This window comes from Salvelinus alpinus, chromosome 18, assembly GCF_045679555.1.
Source record: "Salvelinus alpinus chromosome 18, SLU_Salpinus.1, whole genome shotgun sequence".
Lineage (NCBI taxonomy): Eukaryota > Metazoa > Chordata > Actinopteri > Salmoniformes > Salmonidae > Salvelinus > Salvelinus alpinus.
In genome coordinates this window covers 19,003,829-19,030,972 of record NC_092103.1, presented here as the reverse complement: position 1 = coordinate 19,030,972, position 27,144 = coordinate 19,003,829, and the positions used below count along the sequence as shown (strand labels likewise).

Here is a 27,144-nt window from a genome sequence, read left to right as displayed (position 1 = left end):
CACTGAGTACCAGGCCATTAGTGACTGGCAGTTCACAAGTTGGTGGGCTACTAATGACCATCAGCAGCATCAGAGCACGGTTTTGGAGAAGCCTAATTACCGTGAATAAACGGTCACGTGGAATTTGACTGCGGTCATGACTCGTGTCCGCTGGTGTGGCAGTAATACAGTCACCATAACAGCCCTAGTCCAGAAAATGTTGTTTAGTCATACATAGTATCTCTACAGTCGATGGAGGAAAATATTTGACCCATTTCAAGAAACTAGGCTTATGTTGCACATCACTACTTCCTAGGAGAGGCATTTGAAAGTAAAAAAAAAAAATATCAAAATAAGTATTTTTTTTGGCAGAAATGCCGTCTGGAACATGTGAGCTTTCATGTGCCTTAATAACAAACGTGTATGCCATCTGTAAGTACGAATACAATTGTTAAATTACAAGCCTAGTTGGTTTAGCCACCTAAAAAAACAAGAACCACTCCGCTAGCCATGATTGGCTGAGATAATGGATGGGCTGGACATGCCGAGAGATGAGTTCAGATTGGTCTGCCATGTAGCATGCTTCTATAACATGAGCTGCTCAGTATGTGTGTATAATCCTGTCTACTGCGGCTTTTTTTTAAAGATATCATGAACTGAAAAAGTTTTGCTACTGCTCTCAACATTGCTACCCTGAAGTTAATAGCGCTATCTACAAAGCTCAGTGGGAAAAAGTTGTGATGGACTACTTTCTGGAGGATGAGTGTGCCATGCTGACTCTGAAAATGAATCAGATAATGAGGAAACCCCTGATTTAGGTAAAAACATTTTAATTGAACCAGACGTTGTAGCGTCTTCTGATGAAGACGTTACAACGCACTATACACACACGTACACATGGATTTTGTACTGTACATATGTGGTAGTGGTGGAGTAGGGGCCTGAGGGCACACGGTCTGTGAATGTATTGTAATGTTTTTAAAATTGTATAAACTGCCTTAATTTTGCTGGACCCCAGGAAGAGTAGCTGCTGCCTTGGCAGATACAAATACAAGCAGAGAGATGATTGCCAAATGCAGACAGTCCAAAAAGATAACACACAGAAGGCTGTTGTATAAAACACCTGTCTCCGGATTACATCTTCAAACGAAGGGCAACCATGGCATCCATGACAGAGAGGGAGAAGCGTTCATCCATGTATACGGGTAAGAGTCTAGCTACATTTTCAGATATTGTACGTTTCTAATTTTGCCAGAAAGTTGTTTTCATTGCAAGTTAAAGCTTACTGTTAGCTAGCATAATGTTAGCTAGCTAGCGCACATTGAATGTAGTTGGTTAGCATTAGCTACCTGCAGATTAATGCATGGTAGTATTGCCGCGTTCAAAACTACTGGGAAATCTGAAAAATACGAGGTAAAATCAGGACGTCTGTGATCTTCCGGTCGGAAAGTCTGAGCTCTAGAAAGAGGCCCGAGTTCCCGAGTACGAATTCCAAGTTGGATGACCATTCGGAGCTAATTTTTTTTCAGAGTTCCCAGTTGTTTTGACCGCTCGAAAGTCTGCGATTTCCGAGGTCCCAGTTGTTTTGAAAACGGCATTAGAGTTGGGATTATGGTTCATTGTTTAGCTGGCTAGCTACATGTCTAAAGAAAATATTCCAAACTGCAAGTAACCATTTCACTGTACCGTTTACACCTTCTGTATCCTGTGCATGTGGCAAATACACATACATTTGATTTGATATAGTGTGTGTTTACCAGAGACTGTAATGTGAAGAACAACATGACCTGCACCAAAGTCAGATTAGGATTTAGGCCAAGGACTAGATAAAGTATATTTTTACTACTACTTTTTACTACTACTTTCAATCTTTGGTTGTTTACTACACTGTGAATCCCTAAAGAGATCGGTGGCTTAAGAGGGTGTGAATGATGCTGAATAGGCGTAGACACATGCCATTTTCTCAAAAGTGGGTTACAAGTTAATCAACTTTCAAAGCAGAATTACTTTCCAATTTTTCCTCAACTGCAGTGTATTATATACCATTTTCTAGCTTGGAGTCTCTACTTTTATCCTATGTAAAAAAATAAATAATAACAATTCAAATGTTGCTACATTGGACCGAATCCAGGTGGTGTGTCACAAATATAGAAGCAATGATAAATTGGACTGAGGGACCAACTGAATCATCGGAGGACTGTCCATCAATTAGACTTTATTGGTTTAATTTCATTCAAGGATTAGCAGTTATTTCAAACACATGACTTGGTATTGCATTAGCTGAGGAAACACTGAATAGCACTGGATTCCTTTGTGAGTTGTCATGACAGTATTCATCGCTTTGCAGAAGCGTTGGTTTGGTGCTAATTCAATATGACACTGGCACAATATCATTCCATCCATATTTCCCTTGATGCCTACAGTACAGTTCTCATTCAGATTGACCTTGTGGAAAGTATTGTCTGCTCCGGACCAATTTAATTCCATCGCACAACTCCCAATTATCCTCCTGACCTTGTAAATTGTTCCAGTGAAATTGGAGGCCATTTTGTTCTGTAAGCCTGAAGGCCCATGGAAATTGGCATATATCTTCATCATATGTGACTTCTATGTTGAACGGTTAACCAGGCTCTTTAGTTTGGAAATGTGAAAACAGTCAGTGTCAACTGCATCTGACTCTAGCTCTCTCCCTCATATAATTTTCTCATCAGTCAGTGATTGTCAGGGACTGGGCTTTGGTTTAGTGTTGCAGACAATTTTGAAATGACTATGCTCCTTATCATATCTAACAAGCAGGTCCAAGAAATAAACACGTCTCTTCATAATGTCGCTATTATGTGGTTTAGAATTTGATTGTTATTCAAGATTATGATGTTATTTATTGGTTCATGATTAATAAGATTGAAATTATTTTGTGATTGAAGTATCATTTGGTTGATTATTATGCCGTAAATATGTTATAAATAAGCGCCTGGGTTGGTTGCCAATATGTTATTATTATGTTTATAGTCTGTTTTTATTACCTAATCATTGACTGATGATAGGGTTGTGAACATCGTGTGATCAGAGCGAGAGAGAGAATGGCAGGCAGAGAGAGAATGGCAGGCAGAGAGAGAAAGGCAGGCAGAGAGAGCTGGAGAGACGGAGAGAGGGAGAAGGAGAGAGGCAGGCAGAGAGAGAAGGAGAGGGAGGCAGGCAGAAGCAGATAGAGAGAGAGAGGGTAAGGCAGAGAAAGAGAGAGAGAGAGGCATGCAGAGAAAGAGAGAGAGATCCGGAAAGAGGGAGATGCGGAAAGAGAGAGAGGCGGAGGGAGAGAGAGGCAGGAAGAGAGAGAGGCAGGGAGAGAGAGAGAGGAAGGTAGAGAGAGAGAGAGAGAGGCAGGCAGAGAGAGAGGGAGAGAGGCAGGCAGAGAGAGATGGAGAGAGAGGCAGGCAGAGAGAGAGAGGCAGGGAGAGAGAGAGGGAGAGGGATTCATTTTATTTTATTAGGATCTCTTTTTGTCCTCATTTGGACTGATCTTCCAAGAGTCCTTAAACATTAAAATACAATTTCAAATATGATCACATTTTCACATATAAACACACTGTTACAAACAGACATAATACTCTGACATATTGACCAGATAAATACTCTGACAGTCTAAAAAGATAGATTGATTCCTTAGTCCCACACAACCTTCTAATTTATTATATTTAAATGGTTCTAAAGTATTGTTGCAATTTATATATTGAAAGGTTTTTGGTTTGCTCAGATAAATTATTCAATTACTTAGTTGCTCTAAATCGAAATGTTATTTTGCCTATTTATTTTTTCTGTCTAGATAACACATAGATGGTAGACAATCTATTCCTAGTATTTACTGAATGTCTGTCTCTTACCAACTGAATACTGTTGTGAATACAGTTTGGCCGTTTTAAATGGTGTACATTATGAAATAAAATAAGCATGTTTTTTTCTATTATCTTGTTGATTGATGACCAACCAAGAGCATTGAGATTGACTACAGCAGAATAACCATATCTCCACCTTATAACAATCCTTGCTGCTTTGTTCTGTTCAATCTGCAGCCTCCTAATTTAACTTGCTGATGCATTTCCCCAGACCACAGAAAAGTAGTTCACCTGACTCCCAAGTAATGCTTGGGTTATTTGCTTAAGAATCTTTCCCAGTAAATATTTAGCTATCCTTCTGATCTAGCATGCTGTTAAAAATATTGTTTTTACATAGATTATTTATTTGAGACGACCATGATAAGCAGTTGTCAAGCTGCACTCCTAGTAGTTTGGTTTCTGCCACTTCCTCAATTTGTACTCCCCCCATACTTAATTGTATCCCATGCTGTGTTGGCCTTTTCCTGGTGGAACAGACCAACATAACCTTGGTTTTCTTGGTGTTCAAAACAAGTTAGTTCCGGCAAACCCACTCCCTGATATTTCCTAGATCTACTTGTAGTGCTTGCTGTACCTGTTGAACCGATTGTCTGGCTGTATAAATTGTAGTATCATCTGTAAATATAGTAGCTTGAGTTTCAGATAAGTCATAAGGAAGGTTGTTGGTAAATATTGAGTAAAGAAGTTGCCCAAGGCAGCTGCTCTGCGGTATTCCACAGTTTAAAGCATGAGGGGAAGAAAATGACCCATTGATATAGGATGACTGTTTCCTGTCAGTTAGATATGACTGTACCCAATTCAATGTTATCTCCTTAAACCCATAATGCATTAATTTTGTCAAAATGATTTCATGATCCACTAAATCAAATGCATTGAGCCACTGGTCAGTCATGTCCACCAATGCAGTAGTAGTGGAATGGTTTTTGCGATAAGCATGCTGATTGACTGTAATCAGATCATTCTTTTCCATGTACTCCCATATTTGTCTACTCACAATACCCTCCAATATCTTACTGAGTGAAGGGAGTAGATTAATTGGTCGACTATTGGCAGGAGTAATGGGCTCTTTGCTGTCTTTTGAGATTGAACACAGTTTAGCATGCTTCCATACATTTGCAAATGTCCCCTTTTCCAGTGACCAATTAAATATGTATTTCAGTGGAGCTGCAATCTGGGGAGCAGCATAGCGAAGTATTAAACATTGTCCATGAGATCATAACCTGTAGATTTACCATTGGGTAATGACTGACGCCATTTGTAGACTAAAAGAGCTGTTTTTTTTGCTCATAATATGATCATCATTCCATTGGGCAATAGCTTGTTTGGAAGAATGGGTGTTTACATTATTGCTGAGTAAATACATTTTCTTTGTTAAAAAAAAAAGCTGCAAAATTATTGGCAATATCAGCTGGTTTTGTTATTGTTCCCCCGTCAACCTCCACACTAGATGGGTATGATGAAATAGATGTACCAAGTAAGCCCTTAACTATATTTCATACCTTTTTAGAATAATATTTACAATCAATAAAAGCATTTTCGTAAAAATACGTTTTTTTTCTTAAGATTTAATTTAACTGCCTAATTATGTAGTGTTCCATAATTCTGTTAATCAATTTCTAGTTTAGATAAGGCTGCAGTTCATCATCAATCCATGGAGATGGACGAGCCCCAACTGTTCTCTTTCTTACTGGGGCATGATGGTCCATTACCTCAGTGAGCAAATCAATAAAACATTCTGTAGCGTGATTTAAATCATCCTCTAGATAAATCAGCTCCCTGGGTACAGCAGCCAAATCATTTTGAAATAGCTCATGATTAAATGTTTTAAAATGCCTCTTGACCACAATCCTTGGGGGTTTATTTGGAACCTTGGTGTTCATGGTTATGGTCACAATATTATGGTCTGTCCAGCCCACTGGCATTGATCTGGCTTTTAAGCATTGCAATGGTATATTACAGAAGATCAGATCAATGCATGCGTCCAAACGGTGACCTAACTTAGTTGATGATCTAGTAGTATCATTAACCATTTGTTTCAAACCACAGCTCTCGGCACATCTCATTCATTTTGTTAAAATGTTCAAATTAGTTTAAATATGATCCTTCCAATTTATACAAAAATCACCCAAGATAAATACATATATGTTACTGTCTGTAGCCTGTTCAAACCCAGTGCATAAGTCATCCAGATAGGACATCTTAGCACTAGGATGTCTATACACACATCCTACCAAATGGATGCCTGGTGAGGCAGATGTACACTACCGGTCAAAAGTTTTAGAACACCTACTCATTCAAGGGTTTTTCTTTATTTTCACTATGTTCTACATTTTAGAATAATAGTGAAGACATCAAAACTTTGAAGTAACACATATGGAATAATGTAGTAACCAAAAAAGTGTTAAACAAATCAAAATATATTTTATATTTGAGTTTCTTCAAATAGCCACCCTTTGCCTTGATGACAGCATTGCACAATATTGGCATTTGACATACATTAAGGTCAACCCTCCTCTTAAAAGGTATATGATTCTGAATGTATAGTGTTACATCTCCGCCAATCCTATCCCTGTCCCTTCTAAGTAGTATTTCCAGGAATGTTAATTTGCCCATCATTTACAGATGCATCCAAATGCGTTTCGGTCAAAGCTAAAATATTAATATTATTTGTATTGACTAAGTTAAAAACCTCATGTATTTTGTTAGGAAGGCTACATACATTAACCTGAGCTATATGCAACCCTTTCCTTGTCAAGTGGAGATCAATAGAGCATGTATTGGTTATAGTTGAAGTTGTCATGATTAAAATAGCCAGAGAGTTACTCTACAGTCCCGATACAGTTGCCCGTTGATCTAAAGTTTATCCATCACCAAGAAGACTTGTTGATTCAGGCAACACTTTTCCTTCATGATGGGATAGTTTTTTCTCCTTTCATTGATCTCCGTAGGGAAGTGATCATTCATTCCAAAATCAGTGTTCCCCTGCTCTTCGCCATTTCCTTTTGCTTAAAATGTTCAAACATGCAATAATAGCCTGTGGCCTACTCCCAGAGGCCTTACCCATTCTATGGACTCTGGAGAAAGTGACATTACGCATGACATCAGTGGGCAGTTTCAGTTGAGTTGACATAAAGTCTCGGACAGTGTCCCCACAGCTTCTGCTGTTGTCATTCTCCGGTATCCCTGAAAATATTAGATTGTCTCGCATTGATCGACACTGTACATCAAGCAAGGTTTCTTTAAGTTGTTTGTTCTCCCTTTGCACCACCTCCATCTTTCCATGAATAGAGTCTACAGTACCTTTCAGCACCATGTTCTCTTTCCTTAGATCATCAACCTGACATTGGCTGAATTCTAGACTGGCACATAATGCATTGATGTCCTCTCGTAGTATATCCAAGACAACAAGTTTGGCAAGCCTTTCATTGATGGATTTCAACAAGTTAACATCCTTATCTGTAAACCTCTCCCCACTCTCCACTCACTCTTGCATGGGGATGGTTTAATGCCATTGTTGATACTGCTTGGCCAACTTGGCTTTGGTTTGTTTTGTTGATTGGGTTTGTTGTGCTTGATTCCTCTGAAACTAGCGACATGTTTCTTTGAGCTCATTAGTATCTCTTGTCAATGAATCATTCAAGCTCCAATTGGCTATACTTAAACTCTTTAACATCATCCTTAGCTCTGGCATCTTCCCCAATATTTGGAACCAAGGATTCTACAAAAGTAGAGACAAATCTGACCCCAATAACTACTGTGGGATATGCATCAACAGCAACCTTGGGAAAATCCTCTGCTTTATCATTAACAGCAGACTGGTTAATTTCCTCTTTGAAAACAATATACTGAGCAAATATCAAATTGTCTTTTTACCAAATTTCCGTACGACAGACCACGTATTCACCCTGCACACCCTAATTGACAAACAAACAAACCAAAACAAAGGCTTCTCATGCTTTGTTGATTTCAAAAAATAGTTTTTCTCAATTTGGCATGAGGGTCTGCTATACAAATTGATGGAAAGTGGTGTTGGGGAAAAACATATAACATAATAAAATCCATGTAAACAATTAACAAGTGTGCGGTTTAAATGGGCAAAAAACACACACCTTTCTTTCCACAGGGCCGTGGGGTGAGACAGGAATGCAGCTTAAGCCCCACCTTCTTCAACATATATATCAATGAATTGGCGAGGGCACTAGAACAGTTTTCAGCACCCTGCCTCACCCTACTAGAATCTGAAGTCAAATGCCTACTGTTTGCCGATGATCTGGTGCTTCTGTCGCCATCCAAGGGGGGCCTACAGCAGCACCTAGATCTTCTGCACAGATTCTGTCAGACCTGGGATCTGACAGTAAATCTCAGTAAGACAAAAAATAATGGTGTTCCAAAAAAGGTCCAGTCGCCAGGACCACAGATACAAATTCCATCCTGACACCGTTGCCCTACAGCAGTGGTTCCCAAACTTTTTATAGTCCCGTACCCCGTCAAACATTCAACCTCCAGCTGTGTACCCCCTCTAGCACCAGGGTCAGCGCACTCTCAAATGTTGTTTTTTTGCCATCATTGTAAGCCTGCCACACACACACACTATACGATACATTTTGTCACAGCCCGGCTCGTGGGAAGTGACAAAGAGCTCTTATAGGACCAGGGCACAAATAATAATAATCAAAAATGTTGCTCTTTATTTCGCCATCTTACATATAAAACTTTATTTGTTCATCGAAAATTGTGAACAACTCACCACAGGTTAATGAGAAGGGTGTGCTTGAAAGGATGCACATAACTCTGCAATGTTGGGTTGTATTGGATAGAGTCTGTCTTAAATCATTTTCCACTCACAGTCTGTGCATGTATTTAGTTTTCATGCTAGTGAGTGCCGAGAATCCACTCTCACATAGGTACGTGGTTGCAAAGGGCATCAGTGTCTTAACAGCACGTTTTGCCAGGGCAGAATACTCTGAGCGCAGCCCTATCTAGAAATCTGGCAGTGGCTTCTGATAAAATTACATTTTCATAGAACCACTTGTTGCAATTTCGATAAGGCTCGGTAGGTGGACTGGAGGCAGGGCATGAAAGGGATAACGAATCCAATTGATTGTGTCATCCGTTTCAGGAAAGTACCTGCGTAATTGCACAACCAACTCACTCAGGTGCTTCACTATATCACATTTGACATTGTCCGTAAGCTTTAGTTCATTTGCACACAAAAAATCATACAATGATGGAAAACCTGTGTGTTGTTCTTGTTAATGTAGACAGAGATGATCTCCAACTTCTTAATCATAGTCTCAATTCTGTTCCGCACATTGAATATAGTTGGGGAGAGTCCCTGTAATCCTAGTCAGATCATTCAGGCGAGAAAAAACATCACCCAGATAGGCCAGTCGTGTGAGAAACTCATCATCATCCAAGCGGTCAGACAAATGAAAATGATGGTCAGTAAAGAAAACTTTAAGCTCGTCGCTCAATTAAATAAACATGTTAATACTTTGCCCCTTGATAACCAGCGCACTTCTGTATGTTGTAAAAGTGTTACATGGTCGCTGCCCATATCATTGCATAGTGCAGAAAATACACGAGAGTTCAGGGGCCTTGCTTTAACAAAGTTAATCATTTTCATTGTAGTGTCCAAAATGTCTTTCAAGCCGTCAGGCATTCCTTTGGCAGCAAGAGCCTCTCGGTGGATGCTGCAGTGTACCCAAGTGGCATCGGTAGCAACTGCTTGCACGCACGTTACCACTCCATTATGTCTCTCTGTCATGGCTTTTGCGCCATCAGAACAGATACCAACACATCTTGACCACTAAAGTCCATTTGATGTCACAAACTGTCCAGTACTTTAAATAATATCCTCTCCTGTTGTCCTGGTTTCCAGTGGTTTGCAGAAGAGGTTGTCTTCCTTAATTGACCCCCCCATAAACGTAAAGGACACATATCAGGAGCTGTGTCAGGCCCGCCACGTCTGTTGACTCATCCAGCTGTAACGTATAGAATTCACTGGCTGTGTATGCGAAGCAGTAATTGTATCAAAACATCTCTTGTTTGATGAAGGCATTGTCTGTATAGTTTTTTTGTCCTTTTCCCCCAGCATTGTCCCAGCCATATCCGCGGCAGCAGGAAGAATTAAGTCCTCCACGGTAGTATGGGGCTTGCCTGTCCTAGCCACTTGATAGCTCACCATATAAGACGCTTCTAGCCCCTTCTTAATAATGGTATCTTACTACTCAAAAGTCGTCTTAATTCTCGCTCCAAAAAAAACCTGGCTTATTTTTCAAATTAACATGTTTTGTTTCTAAATGTCTGCGCAAGAGTGAAGGTTTCATCGAGTTGTGAGATAGTACTTTTGCACATATAACACACTGTGGCTGAGGAAAGGCAAGTGAACCCCAAATCAATGTAGTTCTCATCATATGTGTGCCTCTTCGATGGTCCAACGTCCCTGTCTGTTGTTCGGTGCTTTCCCCGGGCAATGGGGCAGTAACTCTTCGACTGCATCAGATTCACAACTGTCAGTGTCCATGCTAGCTGGGCTAACAACAAATGTAGAATTACTGATGCTAGCATTGGATGTGATCGTGGAAGCAGAACAACGTGTGTTGTTGACAGTTGCAGGTGTAGTACTGCTGGTAGAAGCAGTGCTACCAGTAGAGCTGGTATGTGTCTTTATGGACGCGGGCCTTACTTTTTTAAAACCATTTATCAATTTTCGAGCAAACGGAATGAGCAGCAACTACGTTTGGCTACATACGGACCGTTAGTGGAATTCCCGCATGAGAGGCTACCTGTTTTTGACATTGTGTTATTAGTTTGCTGAACACTAGATGGTTGAATTTTATTTTTGGCAGTAAAATGAGGCTACTCAGGCGAGAGGAAAACCTCACCCAAATGTATAGCCCCGTTGGAAAATATAAATGGACTTTTGGAAAATGTGAAGAATTTATATATACTGTATATATATTTTTTATATATATATTTTTTTAAATGTGAATCACATTTTTATTTGGCGTACCCCCGACGTCATTGCGCGTACCCCAGTTTGAGAATACCTGCCCGAGAGCACACAAACTATACATACCTCGGTCTAAACATCAGCGCCACACTTAACTTCCACAAAGCTGTGAACAAGCTGAAAGACAAGGCAAGAAGGGCCTCCTATGCCATCAAAAGGAACATAAAATTCGACATACCAATTAGGATCTGGCTAAAAATACTTGAATCAGTTATAGAATCCATTGCCTTGTATGGTTGTGAGGTCCGCTCACAAACCAATAATTCACAAAATGGGACAAACACCAAATTGAGACTCCGCATGCAGAATTTTACAAAAATATCCTCTGTGTACAACGTAAAACACAAAATAATGCATGCAGAGCAGAATTAGGCCGATACACGCTAATTATCAAAATCCAGAAAAGAGCCGTGAAATTCTACAACCACCTAAAAGGAAGTGATTCCCAAACCTTCCATAACAAAGCCATCACCTACAGAGATGAACCTGGAGGAGAGTCCCCTAAGCCAGCTGGCCCTAGGGCTCTGCTCACAAACACAAACAGACCCCACAGAGCCCCAGGACAGTAACACAATTAGACCTAAGCAAATTATGAGAAAACAAAAGGATAATTACTTGATACATTGGAAAGAATTAACAAAACAACAGAGCAAACTAGAATGCTATTTGGCCCTAAACAGAGACTATACAGTGGCATTATACCTGACCACTGTGACTGACTTAAACTTAAGGAAAGCTTTGACTATGTACAGACTCAGTGAGGATAGCCTTGTTACTGAGAAAAAAAGAACTGGCTCTCAAGAGAAGACAGACTATTCAGACCCCTTGACTTTTTTCACATTTTGTTACATTACAGCCTTATTCTAAAATGAATAAAAAAAATAAAAAAAATCCTCATCAATCAACACACAATACCCCATAATGACAAACCGAAAACAGTATTTAATATTTTGCTAATGTATTAAAAAATTAAAAACAGAAATACATGATTTACATAAGTATTCAGACACTTTGCGATGAGACTCGATATTGAGCTCAGATGCATACTGTTTCCATTGATCAGCCTTGAGATGTTTCTACAATTTGATTGGAGTCCACCTGTGGTAAATTAAATTGATTGGACATGATTTGGAAAGCCACATAACTGTCTATATAAGGTCCCACAGTTGACAGTGCATGTCAGAGCAAAAACCAAGCCATGAGGTCAAACGAATTGTCCGTAGAGCTCCGACACAGGATTGTGTCGAAGCACAGATTTGGGGAAGGGTACCAAAAAAATTTGGCAGAATTTAAGGTCCCCAAGAACACAGTGGCCTCCATCATTCTTAAATGGAAGAAGTTTGGAACCAGCAATACTCTTTCTAGAGCTGGGCGCCCGGCCAAACTGAGCAATTGGGGGAGAAGGGCCTTGGTTAGGGAGGTGACAAAGCCCGATGGTCACTCTGACAGAGCTCTAGAGTTCCTCTATGGAGATGGGAGAAACTTCCAGAAGGACAACCATCTCTGAAGCACCACCAATCAGGCCTTTATGTTAGAGTGGCCAGATGGAAGCCATTCTTCAGTAAAAGGCACATGACAGCAGTGAGGGAGAGAGAGAGAAAGAGGGAGGCAGAGAGAAAGAGAGAGATGGAGGCAGGAAGAAAAAGAGAGTGAGAATTAGAGAGAGGGAGCGGTGTGAGAAAAGTGTGAGTCTGTAGCAGCATTGGGAAAGCTGCTCAGTCAGCAGTACGTTGTATGGTGCCTACCCACAGGAGGAGGCCATGTCTCCTATGATAACAAGCCTGACTAACACACATCTGATACTGCCACACTGAGGTGAGACACCAGCAGCGGGCCTGCATGTCTATTCTCTAGTCCGTGTTACAATGCTCTCTCCACTACATTCTCATAACAACATTACGCCGATATACTGCAGCACACTTTTTGACATCTGGAACATTCTGAAAAAACACAGGCACTATCATATTCATCGTAGCAGTATACATCACAAGTATAGTGTGTGTGTATGTTTGTTTGCATGCATGCATATGTGCATGCGTGCGTGTGTGTGTGTCGGACAGGTGTCCTTCTGAGTTGTGACACGGCGGTAATTGATCCCAGGGTGAAGGGTGAATTACTGTTAGCAGTCCTTAAATGCCTCAGGAGAGGTTAGGAATGAACGCACCTCCTGTGTGAAACCCTACCCTCATATCTGTTGATAGCTTGTCAAGACTAGATGTTGATGATCCTGCTGACCACAAAGATTACTGACACATTTATTATTGTTGGAGAGAAAAAGTCCAGGTTGTATGTGATGATAAGGTTGTTTGTTGTTTTCAACAGGAAATGAGGTCAGAGGTCACAGGTTGTATTGGGGTTATCATAAGGTTAGATCTGACTGTTCCCTATGGGTTGTTGGTTAAGAGTTGTTGCCTGTCAGACTGAGATTTGTCTCTATTTGTATCCAGTGTCCTCTTCCTCAGCTTTGCAGAAACAGACACGTCAGACTGAAATTTGTCTCTATTTGTATCCAGTGTCCTCTTCCTCAGCTTTGCAGAAACAGACACGTCAGACTGAGATTTGTCTCTATTTGTATCCAGTGTCCTCTTCCTCAGCTTTGCAGAAACAGACACGTCAGACTGAGATTTGTCTCTATTTGTATCCAGTGTCCTCTTCCTCAGCTTTGCAGAAACAGACACATCAGCTTTGGCCACCTTTTGATTTGGAGTTTTAGCCTTGCAAATTAGAAAAGGTATTAATACAAAACTTCAAACAGTTGATCACTCACTAGCAAGTCTTACTTCAGCGAGGAATCCAGATTTCCAGTGGAAAGAAAATAAAGGATTCAAATTGAATATTTTGTTCCTGGCAATGGCTTTCTGCACTTATTTAAGTTGTGTGTCCAACATTTATAATGGGTGGTGTTAAGAAAAAATGATGTAAGCCTCATAACTTCTACTCAGTAAAAGGTGCCCTTGAACTGTTACATGCTGAATTTCCACTTGGGGGTTGAGCATTGAGAAGTGGTGCAGGAGGATTTGATGTATTCCTTTGATGTATCTTTGTGAGCAAAAAGTCTGTGGTCAGACCCAGTGAAAGGAACTAAGCCAGTCTTAAGCAGGGGCCTCTAATGTCTCCCCTGGTATTGTCTATTCTTCTCTACTACTGTGTGTAAGTGTCATTATAGCATATTACTGGTCATATACTGTAATAGGCCAAAAGGTTTTTGATGGGGTTCTTGAGTTAGGAGTCATCCTGTTTGTGTAAATGGGTTATTTTCACTGTAGAGACATGTGTACATAGTGTATTTGATTGTGGTGTTGAAACCACTTAAATGACTCTCCCAATCCCACTATAAATAGAAGTGTTGTTACTGTACATCAGAGTGAGCACACTGTCAACTGCTGTTTTACATTTCCATGAGCTTTTTCCCCTATGAAGATCACCAGCACACACTGGAGGGGAGAGGGAGAAGGAGAAGGAGAGGGAGAGCGGGAGAGAGAGATCAGTTCCATGTGGAATGTAACAGTCTAGAGCACACTAACACCTCAGCTGTGCTCAAGGCACTGACCGAATGTCCCTTACCACCCATTACATAACATAGGCAGTTACATTAGAGCATTTACTGGGCCAGCAGTATAGCCACACCTTACGCTATAACACAAACCTGTTATGGCCACAGAGCTCCAAATGCTGCAGTAACACACCTCACTCTCCTCTCTCCTCTGTCTCTGTTCAGTGTTCTGAGTCATGACTCTGACTGGACTGGCTGAGTGTGCTTTCTCACGTCTCAAGCTCCACTCTTCTCTCCTCTCGTCTGTGGGTCTATGTCCCCTCATAGTAAACCAGACTGTATAGGTTCTGATTCAAACACAGGGTATCATCACATTTAAACGTGTTAACCCTCGCAAGGCTGCAGGCCCAGACGGCATTCCCAGCCGCGTCCTCAGAGCATGCGCAGACCAGCTGGCTGGTGTGTTTACGGACATATTCAATCAATCCTTATCCCAGTCTGCTGTTCCCACATGCTTCAAGAGGGCCACAATTGTTCCTGTTCCCAAGAAAGCTAAGGTAACTGAGCTAAACGACTACCGCCCCGTAGCACTCACTTCCGTCATCATGAAGTGCTTTGAGAGACTAGTCAAGGACCATATCACCTCCACCCTACCGGACACCCTAGACCCACTCCAATTTGCTTACCGACCCAATAGGTCCACAGACGACGCAATCGCAACCACACTGCACACTGCCCTAACCCATCTGGACAAGAGGAATACCCATGTGAGAATGCTGTTCATCGATTACAGCTCAGCATTTAACACCATAGTACCCTCCAAACTCGTCATCAAGCTCGAGACCCTGGGTCTCGACTCCGCCCTGTGCAACTGGGTCCTGGACTTCCTGACGGGCCGCCCCCAGGTGGTGAGGGTAGGTAACAACATCTCCACCCCGCTGATCCTCAACACTGGGGCCCCACAAGGGTGCGTTCTGAGCCCTCTCCTGTACTCCCTGTTCACCCACGACTGCGTGGCCATGCACGCCTCCAACTCAATCATCAAGTTTGCGGATGACACTACAGTGGTAGGCTTGATTACCAACAACGACGAGACGGCCTACAGGGAGGAGGTGAGGGCCCTCGGAGTGTGGTGTCAGGAAAATAACCTCACACTCAACGTCAACAAAACAAAGGAGATGATTGTGGACTTCAGGAAACAGCAGAGGGAGCACCCCCCTATCCACATCGACGGGTCAGTAGTGGAGAAGGTGGAAAGTTTTAAGTTCCTCGGTGTACACATCACGGACAACCTGAATTGGTCCACCCACACAGACAGCGTCGTGAAGAAGGCGCAGCAGCGCCTCTTCAACCTCAGGAGGCTGAAGAAATTCGGCTTGTCACCAAAAGCACTCACAAACTTCTACAGATGCACAATCGAGAGCATCCTGTCGGGCTGTATCACCGCCTGGTACGGCAACTGCTCCGCCCACAACCGTAAGGCTCTCCAGGGGGTAGTGAGGTCTGCAGAACGCATCACCGGGGGCAAACTACCTGCCCTCCAGGACACCTACACCACCCGATGTCACAGGAAGGCCATAAAGATCATCAAGGACAACAACCACCCAAGCCACTGCCTGTTCACCCCGCTATCATCCAGAAGGCGAGGTCAGTACAGGTGCATCAAAGCAGGGACCGAGAGACTGAAAAACAGCTTCTATCTCAAGGCCATCAGACTGTTAAACAGCCACCACTAACATTTAGCGGCCGCTGCCAACATACTGACTCAACTCCAGCCACTTTAAAAATGGGAATTGATGGAAATTATGTAAAAATGTACCACTAGCCACTTTAAACAATGCCACTTAATATAATGTTTACATACCCTACATTACCCATCTCATATGTATATACTGTACTCTATATCATCTACTGCATCTTGCCATCTTTATGTAATACATGTACCACTAGCCACTTTAAACTATGCCACTTTATGTTTACATACCCTACAGTACTCATCTCATATGTATATACCGTACTCTATACCATCTACTGCATCTTGCCTATGCCGTTCTGTACCACCACTCATTCATATATCTTTATGTACATATTCTTTATCCCTTTACACTTGTGTGTGTATAAGGTAGTAGTTGTGGAATTGTTAGGTTAGATTACTTGTTGGTTATTACTGCATTGTCGGAACTAGAAGCACAAGCATTTCGCTACACTCGCATTAACATCTGCTAACCATGTGTATGTGACTAATAAAATTTGATTTGATTTGATTTGATTTGATCTGAACTTTTCAACAGTCCCCTTCTAACAGTAAGAGAGCATTTAGCAATCTCGCACATGTTCCATAAAACCACAGACAAACGTTTCACTAGTGTTTGACTGAGAATAAATGACAACGTAATGATGATTGTTTCCAACATTAGGGAGGTTTTCCTAAAGGAGTTGCATCCACTTTGTATTTAGTTTCATTGCCACGATACTAATAAGTATCTCCATACTGGTACCGTCCCTGCCTTATCAGACACCCACAAGAGGTCATGATTAGTGACAATATCCTTTTGACAATATCGCAACATTATTTTTGGACAGCTAGTTGGCTGTACCTGCACCAAATCTCCAGTATAGCTTGTTCTCCATCTTCTTTTTAAATAGGGAGCCCATTTGTTTTCATCACTTTTATTTCCATGACTGATCAGAACTCGTTTTATCATGTTCCCTCTTGCCTCTCTGCAGCAGACATACGGTGAGAAATTGCAATAAAATCACAGTATCGAATCACAATACATATAGAACCGTGAGAATCGCGACACATATCACATCGGCATCTAAGTATCGTGATAGTATCGTATCGTGAGGTCCCTAGCAATTCCCAGCCCTTTGCATGTATGTGTGGTGGTGGTGGTAGGGACGGGGGTTGTATTCTATTTCCAGACCCAGGACTGAGCACCTTTAATCCCCCACCATCCCTGCACTGCCCTGGGCGAGAGAGATGCACTAGAGAAAGAGACCCCCAGCCCACCCCTGCATGGAGAGAAGTGTAACCCTGGACAGATTGAGTTTCAGGTTCACTGAAAATAGATTTGGAGGAATAGTATTTTCTGTCAGCTATTGGGTTGATAGAGACGATATCAGACGAGTAGACAGGCTCTCTTGTGCTGCAATGGAAAGGGTAGACTGAAGTAAGAACTCAAGATGGTGCGTGTTTGTGTGTCTAGAGTGTGTGTGTGTGTGTGTGTGTGTGTGTGTGTGTGTGTGTGTGTGTGTGTGTGTGTGTGTGTGTGTGTGTGTGTGTGTGTGTGTGTGTGTGTGTGTGTGTGTGTGTGTGTGTGTGTGTGTGTGTGTGTGTGTGTACTTGCGTGCGTGCGTGCGTGTGTGTGTGTGTGTTTATAAACCACAGATGTGCTCACAGTTGCATGTTGCATGAGAAAATATGGCACTCAGCCTGTCATCAATTGCTCTTGTCTGACAGTCCGTATGAACACACTGCCAGTCTGTATACATGTAGTGTATAATTGAATGATGGCACTACACATGACGTCTTCAATGTAATCTATTGCCTTCGTAGCTTACGCTCAATAATACACATGATATCCATTTCTGTAGCATTGAGTGTCTGCTGCAATATACACTATAAGACAATGATTAAATAAATCCAATTTTCTGCCTAGGAAGAAGTCAGTCCAATCAGACGCATGTGTGTTTGTAGATGCGTGTGCACACGTGAACAGTATGTGTGTCGAGGATTTGGTAGTTGCTGCCCCTCATTTGGTCCTTGGTGTGGGGCTGCCCTGTGTACAGTACCAATAGAATACAGTGCCTGTTCACATGTCTACATAGGTGTGCCCTGTGGCCTTGAGCGGTGAGGATTCCATATGTCAGAGAGAAAGGGGATATGTTTGTCTTTGTGTATAGTTCATGTGTAAACATGGGCAGTACACTAAAGTACCCTGACAGAGTTTTGGAAACACAGCTGAAGAAAGGCTAGCTGAACTGTAGTGTCATGTTATTTTCATCATTATGGCTTGTATACAACATGTTGTTTGTCATCTTATTCTCTCTCACCCTAGAAACAATGTCTGTGCATTTGCTGTGTTAGCGTACAGCTCGCAGTAACTCAATTAAGACATAGGCTAGATAGCTAGGACCCACAGTACCGCCTGTATCTCACACTAGCAAGTCTCCCCGCAGTCTGCAACACTCATGTCAACACCAGGATAGGTGTTCATTGTGAGAGGATGGTATTGTTGGTAATACCACGGTAATATCACCATAAAAATAATTTGCACATTCAGTCCCTTTCATTTTCAGTTTTTCCAAAGTTAATTATTTGTACTTTTGGGGTTTCCTTTGGTCGTTTTGACAACCAGGTGTTTGAACCCATTCCATTCACTACATTCCGGCCATTATTATTAGCCGTCCTCCCCTCAGCAGCCTCCACTGGTCTACCAGGAATGAAAGTGTCTGGTGTGTGCAGCATCAGAGATAGGAAGTTACTCAGTGTTACTCCACTGCACTTTCCCTCATATCAGACAGGATGTGAAGGAGATGTGTCACGTCCTGACCATAGTGCTTATGTGTTTTGCTTGTTTTAGTGTTGGTCAGGACGTGAGCTGGGTGGGCATTCTATGTTGTGTGTCTAGTTTGTCTGTTTCTGTGTTCAGCCTAATATGGTTCTCAATCAGAGGCAGCTGTCAATTGTTGTCCCTGATTGAGAATCATATATAGGTGGCTTGTTTTGTGTTGGGATTTTGTGGGTGGTTGTTTCCTGTGTCAGTGTTTGTGCCACACGGGACTGTTACGGTTAGTTCTTTTTTGTTATTTTGTATAGTGTATTGTTTTCGTGTGTATTAAATAATGGAAACTTACCACGCTGCACATTGGTCCTCCGATCCAATGCGCCGTCTGAGCTGCCTGCCTGCCCAGCGCCGTCTGAGCTGCCTGCCTGCCCAGCGCCGTCTGAGCCATCCGTCTGCCCAGCGCCGTCTGAGCCATCCGTCTGCCCAGCGCCATCTGAGCCATCCATCTGCCCAGCGCCATTAGAGCCGCCCGTCTGTCCCGAGCCATTAGAGCCGTCTGTCAGTCAGGAGCCGCTAGAGCCGCCAGCCAGTCTGGAGCTGCCAGAGCCGCCAGCCAGTCAGGAGCTGCCAGAGCCGCCAGCCAGTCAGGAGCTGCCAGAGCCGCCAGCCAGTCAGGCGCTGCCAGAGCCGCCAGCCAGTCATGAGCCGCCAGCCAGTCATGAGCCGCCAGCCAGTCATGAGCTGCCCTCCAGTCATGAGCTGCCCTCCAGTCATGAGCTGCCCTCCAGTCATGAGCTTTCTTCCAGTCATGAGCTGCCCTCCAGTCATGAGCTGCCTTCCAGTCATGAGCTGCCTTCCAGTCATGAGCTGCCTTCCAGTCATCAGCTGCCCTCCAGTCATGAGCTGCCCTCCAGTCATGAGCTGCCCTCCAGTCATGAGCTGCCACTCAGTCCGGAGCTGCCACTCAGTCCGGAGCTGCCATTAGTCCGGAGCGACCATTCAGTCCAGAGCTGCCTCTCTGTCCGGAGCTGCCCCTCTGTCCTGAGCTACCTCTCTGTCCTGAGCTACCTCTCTGTCCTGAGCTACCTCTCTGTCCTGAGCTACCTCTCTGTCCTGAGCTACCTCTCTGTCCTGAGCTACCTCTCTGTCCTGAGCTGTCTCCTCTATCTAGTGGGGACCTTGGTGAGGATTCCTAGGTCAAGGTCGGGGGCGAGGGTCGCCACTCAAAGGACGCTAAGGAGGGGGACAAAGACAATGGTGGGGTGGTGTCCTCGTCCTGCGCCGGAGCCGCCACCGCGGACAGATGCCCACCCAGACCCTCCCCTTGAGTTTTAGGGGTGTGTTCGGAGTCTGCACCTCAGGAGGGGGGTACTGTCACGTCCTGACCATAGTGCTTATGTGTTTTGCTTGTTTTAGTGTTGGTCAGGACGTGAGCTGGGTGGGCATTCTATGTTGTGTGTCTAGTTTGTCTGTTTCTGTGTTCAGCCTAATATGGTTCTCAATCAGAGGCAGCTGTCAAGCGTTGTCCCTGATTGAGAATCATATATAGGTGGCTTGTTTTGTGTTGGGATTTTGTGGGTGGTTGTTTCCTGTGTCAGTGTTTGTGCCACACGGGACTGTTACGGTTAGTTCTTTTTGTTATTTTGTATAGTGTATTGTTTTCGTGTGTATTAAATAATGGAAACTTACCACGCTGCACATTGGTCCTCCGATCCTTCTCGCCTCTCCTCATCCGAGGAGGAGGACGACTTAGACTGCCGTTACAAGATGGTTAATATCAGACAGAACTCTGCTCGGTCAATGATCTTCAGAAACACTGTTCATCAGGACAGAACTGTCAATGTCTGAACATAGTTGTCATGAACGTCGTAGAGAGGAGACCAAGGCCCAGCGTGATTATAATACATACTTCTTTTAATAAAGAAATATACTGAACAAACTAATACAAAACAACAAAACGAACATGACCGCTATAAACACTGAGTGCAGACATGCAACATCACATAGACAATAACCCACAAACCAAACTGGAAAATGGCAACCTAAATAGGATCCCCAATCAGAGACAACGATAAACAGCTGCCTCCGATTGGGAACCAGTCTAGGCCACCATAGACCTACATATGCCTAGACTACACACACACACACCTAGTCATACAAAAACCCTAGACAATACAAAACAATCATATCCACCCTCGTCACACCCTGACCTGACCAAAATAATACAGAAAACATAGAATACTAAGGTCAGGGCGTGACAATAGTAACGTACAGTACACTTATAGTCACCATTTTCACCCCTCTGTTATTGGCCAAACAGTATCTAATCAAGTTCAAGAAATTGAGGATATGTGTGTGTGTGAAGTGTGTGTTAAATGTCTGTTCATGACCACTCTATGTACTGGTACATCACTTGGTAATACCACGGTAATATCATTACTTCCACACACTTTATATTACTCTTTTTGTTGTTGGCTGTAGAATCTCTAGAGCTCTTGAATGTTTCCATGAAAATAATTAGCACATTCAGCTCCTTTCATTTTCAGTTTTCCCAAAGTTAATTATTTGTACGTTTGGGGTTTATTTGGGTCATTTTAGCATCATGGTTTTACAGCATCGAAAGATACATGGCTTCTAAGAATGACATGTTTCCATTGCTGTACTAATGGTTGGCTATCCAGTCATTACTGTTGTGGGGTAATTTAGCTAAAGCATGCCCTTAGTAACTGTAGGAACTCCAGTGATAACAGCAGAGTTGTGCTGATTAGTGTCTCGTAGCGCTCCCTGCGAGGCTACACGGTGCGAGACATCAACAATATCAGAGCTGTTTCACAGCAGAGCTAAGTGCACTTTTTCCTGATCTAACTTATTGCACTTTCTCTTGCTAAAACAAACATTGGCTCTTTATTCTGCTGCACTGCTACATTTTGCATTAGAGTTATGCTAGCTCTGAGCAGTTGGAGGCCTGAGGGGCATGAATTAAAGCACTCCTGTGGGTTAGTGGTGCAGGATCCAGCAGCGACAGGTTTTAGATCTGAAACACAGGCAGTCTGCTACTGGAACTACTGCCCAGCTGTAGTTAGCATTAAACCTCCCAGTCAGCTTATCTGCATGGATACATACTCAGCCATAGCCATTTCTCTTTGCTGTTGGACTCAAAACGGAGTTCTGCTCTCCCTATACCAGATCTCACATTCATCATTCTCTTGCTGATCAGCAGAGCTGGTTGATGATGTTCAGTAACCACACTTCCTCACATTTCTGTTTCCATTTCTATGTAATCTGATGAAGTGTGCGTACGTTTCGGACATTCTGAGTGTCAGGGGTCGGAGTGGCGTTGTGACCTGTCTGTGGTTGTGTTTGTGTGTGTTGATGTTCCAGCTGAACTCCCCGATGAACTCGGTCAGCAGCTCGGAGGACATCAAGCCCCCGCTGGGTCTCAACGGGGTGATGAAGGTGCCCGCCCAGCCCTCACAAGGGTGCATGCCCCTCTCCCTCACCAAACACATCTGTGCCATCTGCGGGGACCGCTCGTCAGGTCGGTGCCCTAAGGTTACATATACACACATACCCAAACACACACACAAACCGCTGACACGTCATCTGTGGAGACAGCCACACCACCATGGTCATCACCATTTCACCTGAGTCCCTACACACACACACACACACACACACACACACACACACACACACACACACACACACACACACACACACACACACACACACACACACACACACACACACACACACACACATGCACATATACACACACACACATATATACACACACACACACACGCGCACTTATACACACACGCACACACACACATATACACACACACACACACACACACACACACACACACACACACACACACACACACACACACACACACACACACACACACACACACACACACACACACACACACACACACACACACTCTCATCACAAACAGTCACAGCCTCACTGAAAGGCTCACTAATACACCATATATACTGTACTACTTAACCCAGCGAAGAGGAAGTATAAGGTGTGTCTATGACAGTGGAGGCTGCTGAGGGGAGGAAGGCTCATAATAATGGAGTGAAATGGCTGGAATAGAGTGAATGGAATGGTACTGACAACCAGGTGTTTGAACCCATTCCATTCACTCCATTCCGGCCATTATTATTAGCCGTCCTCCCCTCAGCAGCCTCCACTGGTCTACCAGGAATGAAAGTGTCTGGTGTGTGCAGCATCAGAGATAGGAAGTTACTGAGTGTTACTCCACTGCACTTTCCCTCATATCAGACAGGATGTGAAGGAGATGGTTAATATCAGACAGAACTCTGCTTGGTCAATGATCTTCAGAAACACTGTTCATCTGGACAGAACTGTCAATGTCTGAACATAGTAACGTACAGTACACTTATAGTCACCATTTTCACCCCACTGTTATTGGCCAAACAGTATCTAATCAAGTTCAATAAATTGAGGATATATGTGTGTGTGAAGTGTGTGTTAAATGTCTGTTCATGGCCACTCTATGTACTTTTAAAAATGAAACTCAGTGAAGATGGCCTGTCTGTCCCCAGGTAAACACTATGGAGTGTACAGCTGTGAGGGCTGTAAAGGCTTCTTCAAGAGGACAGTGAGGAAGGACCTGACCTACACCTGCCGAGACAACAAGGACTGTCTGATCGACAAGCGCCAGCGCAACCGCTGCCAGTACTGTCGCTACCAGAAGTGTCTGGCCTGTGGAATGAAGAGAGAAGGTACAGCACATGCCGTTGAGGATAAAGGCCCATTTACCCTCTCTCTCTATCTATCTTTGTCTCTCTCTATCCATCTTTATCTCTCTCTATCTCTCTCTCTCTCTCTCTCACACACACACACATGCACACACACAAGAACCCTCTGTGTCAGTCTTGTCAGAGTTAATCGTTTAGCTCCTCATGTAGAGATCTTGGAGTGTGTTGAGATCACTTGTGTGATAATGAGAGCTCCACTCATCCGCCTCTTTATTACTACTGAATGAGGAGCACTAGTTGCAGAGGACTCAGAATTACTGACTTCCTCAGAGGCGCTCAGCATTGAAATGAGATGCTAATGGAAGTCTTAATTACTGGTTATTCAGATCAGGGCTGGTTCATTGACACGACTTTAGCTTCAGAATGTTTCAGTGATTGTTAGCATTCATAGGCAGACCTATTCATGATTTCCGATTCCCCTTGAAGAACAGTGATTTACCACGAGGGAGGGTAGGGGAATAAATGGGGGGGGGGGGGGGCAGGGAGAGCGGAGGGAGAGAGAGATGAGGCAGAGAGACAGAGAGAGGAAAGAGAGAGTGGAGAGAGAGAGAGAGAGCACAAGCTGTTGCCCTCAAAAGAGGTAGTTTTAGTACTTCGTAAGAGAGGAGGATATTAGTACTCTTAGCACAGTTCTCCATCAGAGCAGTGGCATCACTATCTACAGTGAAGGATTGTTCTGCAATACTATTTTAACTCAGTCACAAAATATTCTGGCTTTAGAGATACAATGTGGTATTCCAGGTATTTAGGGACATAATCGGAAGCACACAGTCCAGTTTCATATCAGAAATCACTTTATGTTATACTAGGATCAGCTTTCCCTATTCTGAACATTAACCACCGCACCAGGCAAAAACAATACAAAACAGATCCTAGACCAGCATGAACAGAAAGCTATCACACATCATTAGCCTTTAGCCCGGTGTTTAGTTGTTCAGCCCCACCCATAACCAATGAGTATCAGACGCAGAACAAAACGAAAGCAGAGGAAAAGAGAAAACAAGAGAGTCTAGGATAAGTACATTCTGAGAGCTTTTCTTTCCCGGGCCAATTTGTCTTGACCTCAACATGCACCCCTCCCCCCTCATTATCCCTCCCTCCCCTATTCACTCTTATTTATATCATCATGGGGCTCAACCTCTGTTCAAGGATATGATCATTTACTGCCTTTCACATCACTGTGCTGCCTAAGCCCCCCTGTACCCTGAGGAAGGGGGAGAGCAAGGCAGTGGCAGTCCAGAAGGCTGAGCGAATCCACAGAAAAAATGGATTAAATGAATTGATGCTCTCCCAGTCAGAGGAAGGGAGAAATAAAGCATTATTTCAGCCCTCCTCACCTCTCTCTGACTCCAGCACAACTATTCTACCCTTGGGCTGACTTCCACCGCCAGACAGCAGTTCCTCTAAAACTGGGCCCCTCGCCCCCCCCTCATCGTCCCCTCCTCCTCTCCCCGTTCTCCCCTTCCCAGAACCCCCACCCCTGTGATTCAGCATTTGGAATAGAAACAGAAGGAAAAAGAAGAAAAGAGAATATGAAGTGTCTTGGTCTGTGTGTAGATGTGTGGATGTGTGTGTCTAGGTGTGTAGATGTGTGGATGTGTGTGTCTAGGTGTGTAGACGTGTGGATGTGTGTGTCTAGGTGTGTAGATGTGTGGATGTGTGTGTCTAGGTGTGTAGATATGTGGATGTGTGTGTCTAGGTGTGTAGATGTGTGTGTCTAGGTGTGTAGACGTGTGGATGTGTGTGTCTAGGTGTGTAGACGTGTGGATGTGTGTGTAGACGTGTGGATGTGTGTGTCTAGGTGTGTAGACGTGTGGATGTGTGTGTCTAGGTGTGTAGATGTGTGGATGTGTGTGTCTAGATGTGTAGACGTGTGGATGTGTGTGTCTAGGTGTGTAGATGTGTGGATGTGTGTGTCTAGATGTGTAGACGTGTGGATGTGTGTGTCTAGGTGTGTGGATGTGTGTGTCTAGGTGTGTAGATGTGTGCATGTGTGTGTCTAGATGTGTAGACGTGTGGATGTGTGTGTCTAGATGTGTAGACGTGTGGATGTGTGTGTCTAGGTGTGTAGATGTGTGGATGTGTGTGTCTAGGTGTGTAGATGTGTGCATGTGTGTGTCTAGATGTGTAGACGTGTGGATGTGTGTGTCTAGATGTGTAGACGTGTGGATGTGTGTGTCTAGGTGTGTAGATGTGTGGATGTGTGTGTCTAGATGTGTAGACGTGTGGATGTGTGTGTCTAGATGTGTAGACATGTGGATGTGTGTGTCTAGGTGTGTAGACGTGTGGATGTGTGTGTCTAGGTGTGTAGATGTGTGGATGTGTGTGTCTAGGTGTGTAGACGTGTGGATGTGTGTGTCTAGGTGTGTAGATGTGTGGATGTGTGTGTCTAGGTGTGTAGATGTGTGGATGTGTGTGTCTAGGTGTGTAGACGTGTGGATGTGTGTGTCTAGGTGTGTAGATGTGTGGATGTGTGTGTCTAGATGTGTAGACGTGTGGATGTGTGTGTCTAGGTGTGTAGATGTGTGGATGTGTGTGTCTAGATGTGTAGACGTGTGGATGTGTGTGTCTAGGTGTGTAGACGTGTGGATGTGTGTGTCTAGGTGTGGATGTGTGTGTCTAGGTGTGTAGATGTGTGGATGTGTGTGTCTAGATGTGTAGACGTGTGGATGTGTGTGTAGATGTGTGGATGTGTGTGTCTAGGTGTGTAGATGTGTGGATGTGTGTGTCTAGATGTGTAGACGTGTGGATGTGTGTGTCTAGGTGTGTAGACGTGTGGATGTGTGTGTCTAGGTGTGTAGATGTGTGGATGTGTGTGTCTAGGTGTGTAGATGTGTGGATGTGTGTGTCTAGGTGTGTAGACGTGTGGATGTGTGTGTCTAGGTGTGTAGACGTGTGGATGTGTGTGTCTAGGTGTGTAGACGTGTGGATGTGTGTGTCTAGGTGTGTAGACGTGTGGATGTGTGTGTGTCTAGGTGTGTAGACGTGTGGATGTGTGTGTAGATGTGTGTGTCTAGGTGTCTAGACGTGTGGATGTGTGTGTCTAGGTGTGTAGACGTGTGGATGTATGTGTCTAGGTGTGTAGATGTGTGGATATGTGTGTCTAGGTGTGTAGACGTGTGGATGTGTGTGTCTAGCTGTGTAGACGTGTGGATGTGTGTGTCTAGGTGTGTAGACGTGTGGATGTGTGTGTCTAGGTGTGTAGACGTGTGGATGTGTGTGTCTAGGTGTGTAGACGTGTGGATGTGTGTGTCTAGGTGTGTAGACGTGTGGATGTGTGTGTCTAGACGTGTGGATGTGTGTGTCTAGACGTGTAGACGTGTGGATGTGTGTGTCTAGGTGTGTAGACGTGTGGATGTGTGTGTCTAGGTGTGTAGACGTGTGGATGTGTGTGTCTAGGTGTGTAGATGTGTGGATGTGTGTGTCTAGGTGTGTAGATGTGTGCATGTGTGTGTC

At 43.6% G+C, this 27,144-nt stretch overlaps 1 protein-coding gene across 3 annotated transcripts in view; it reads left to right on the top strand.

Moving 5' to 3' along the window:
• Positions 1 to 27,144, top strand: part of LOC139543943 (retinoic acid receptor RXR-alpha-A) — a 156,839-nt gene that overhangs the window by 96,668 nt on the left and 33,027 nt on the right. For all 3 annotated transcript variants that reach the window (XM_071350537.1, XM_071350539.1, XM_071350538.1), the window contains exons 4-5: positions 22,270 to 22,426; positions 23,473 to 23,652. In XM_071350537.1, the coding sequence (XP_071206638.1) occupies positions 22,270 to 22,426; positions 23,473 to 23,652 (337 nt within the window). The remainder of the gene's footprint in view (positions 1 to 22,269; positions 22,427 to 23,472; positions 23,653 to 27,144) is intronic.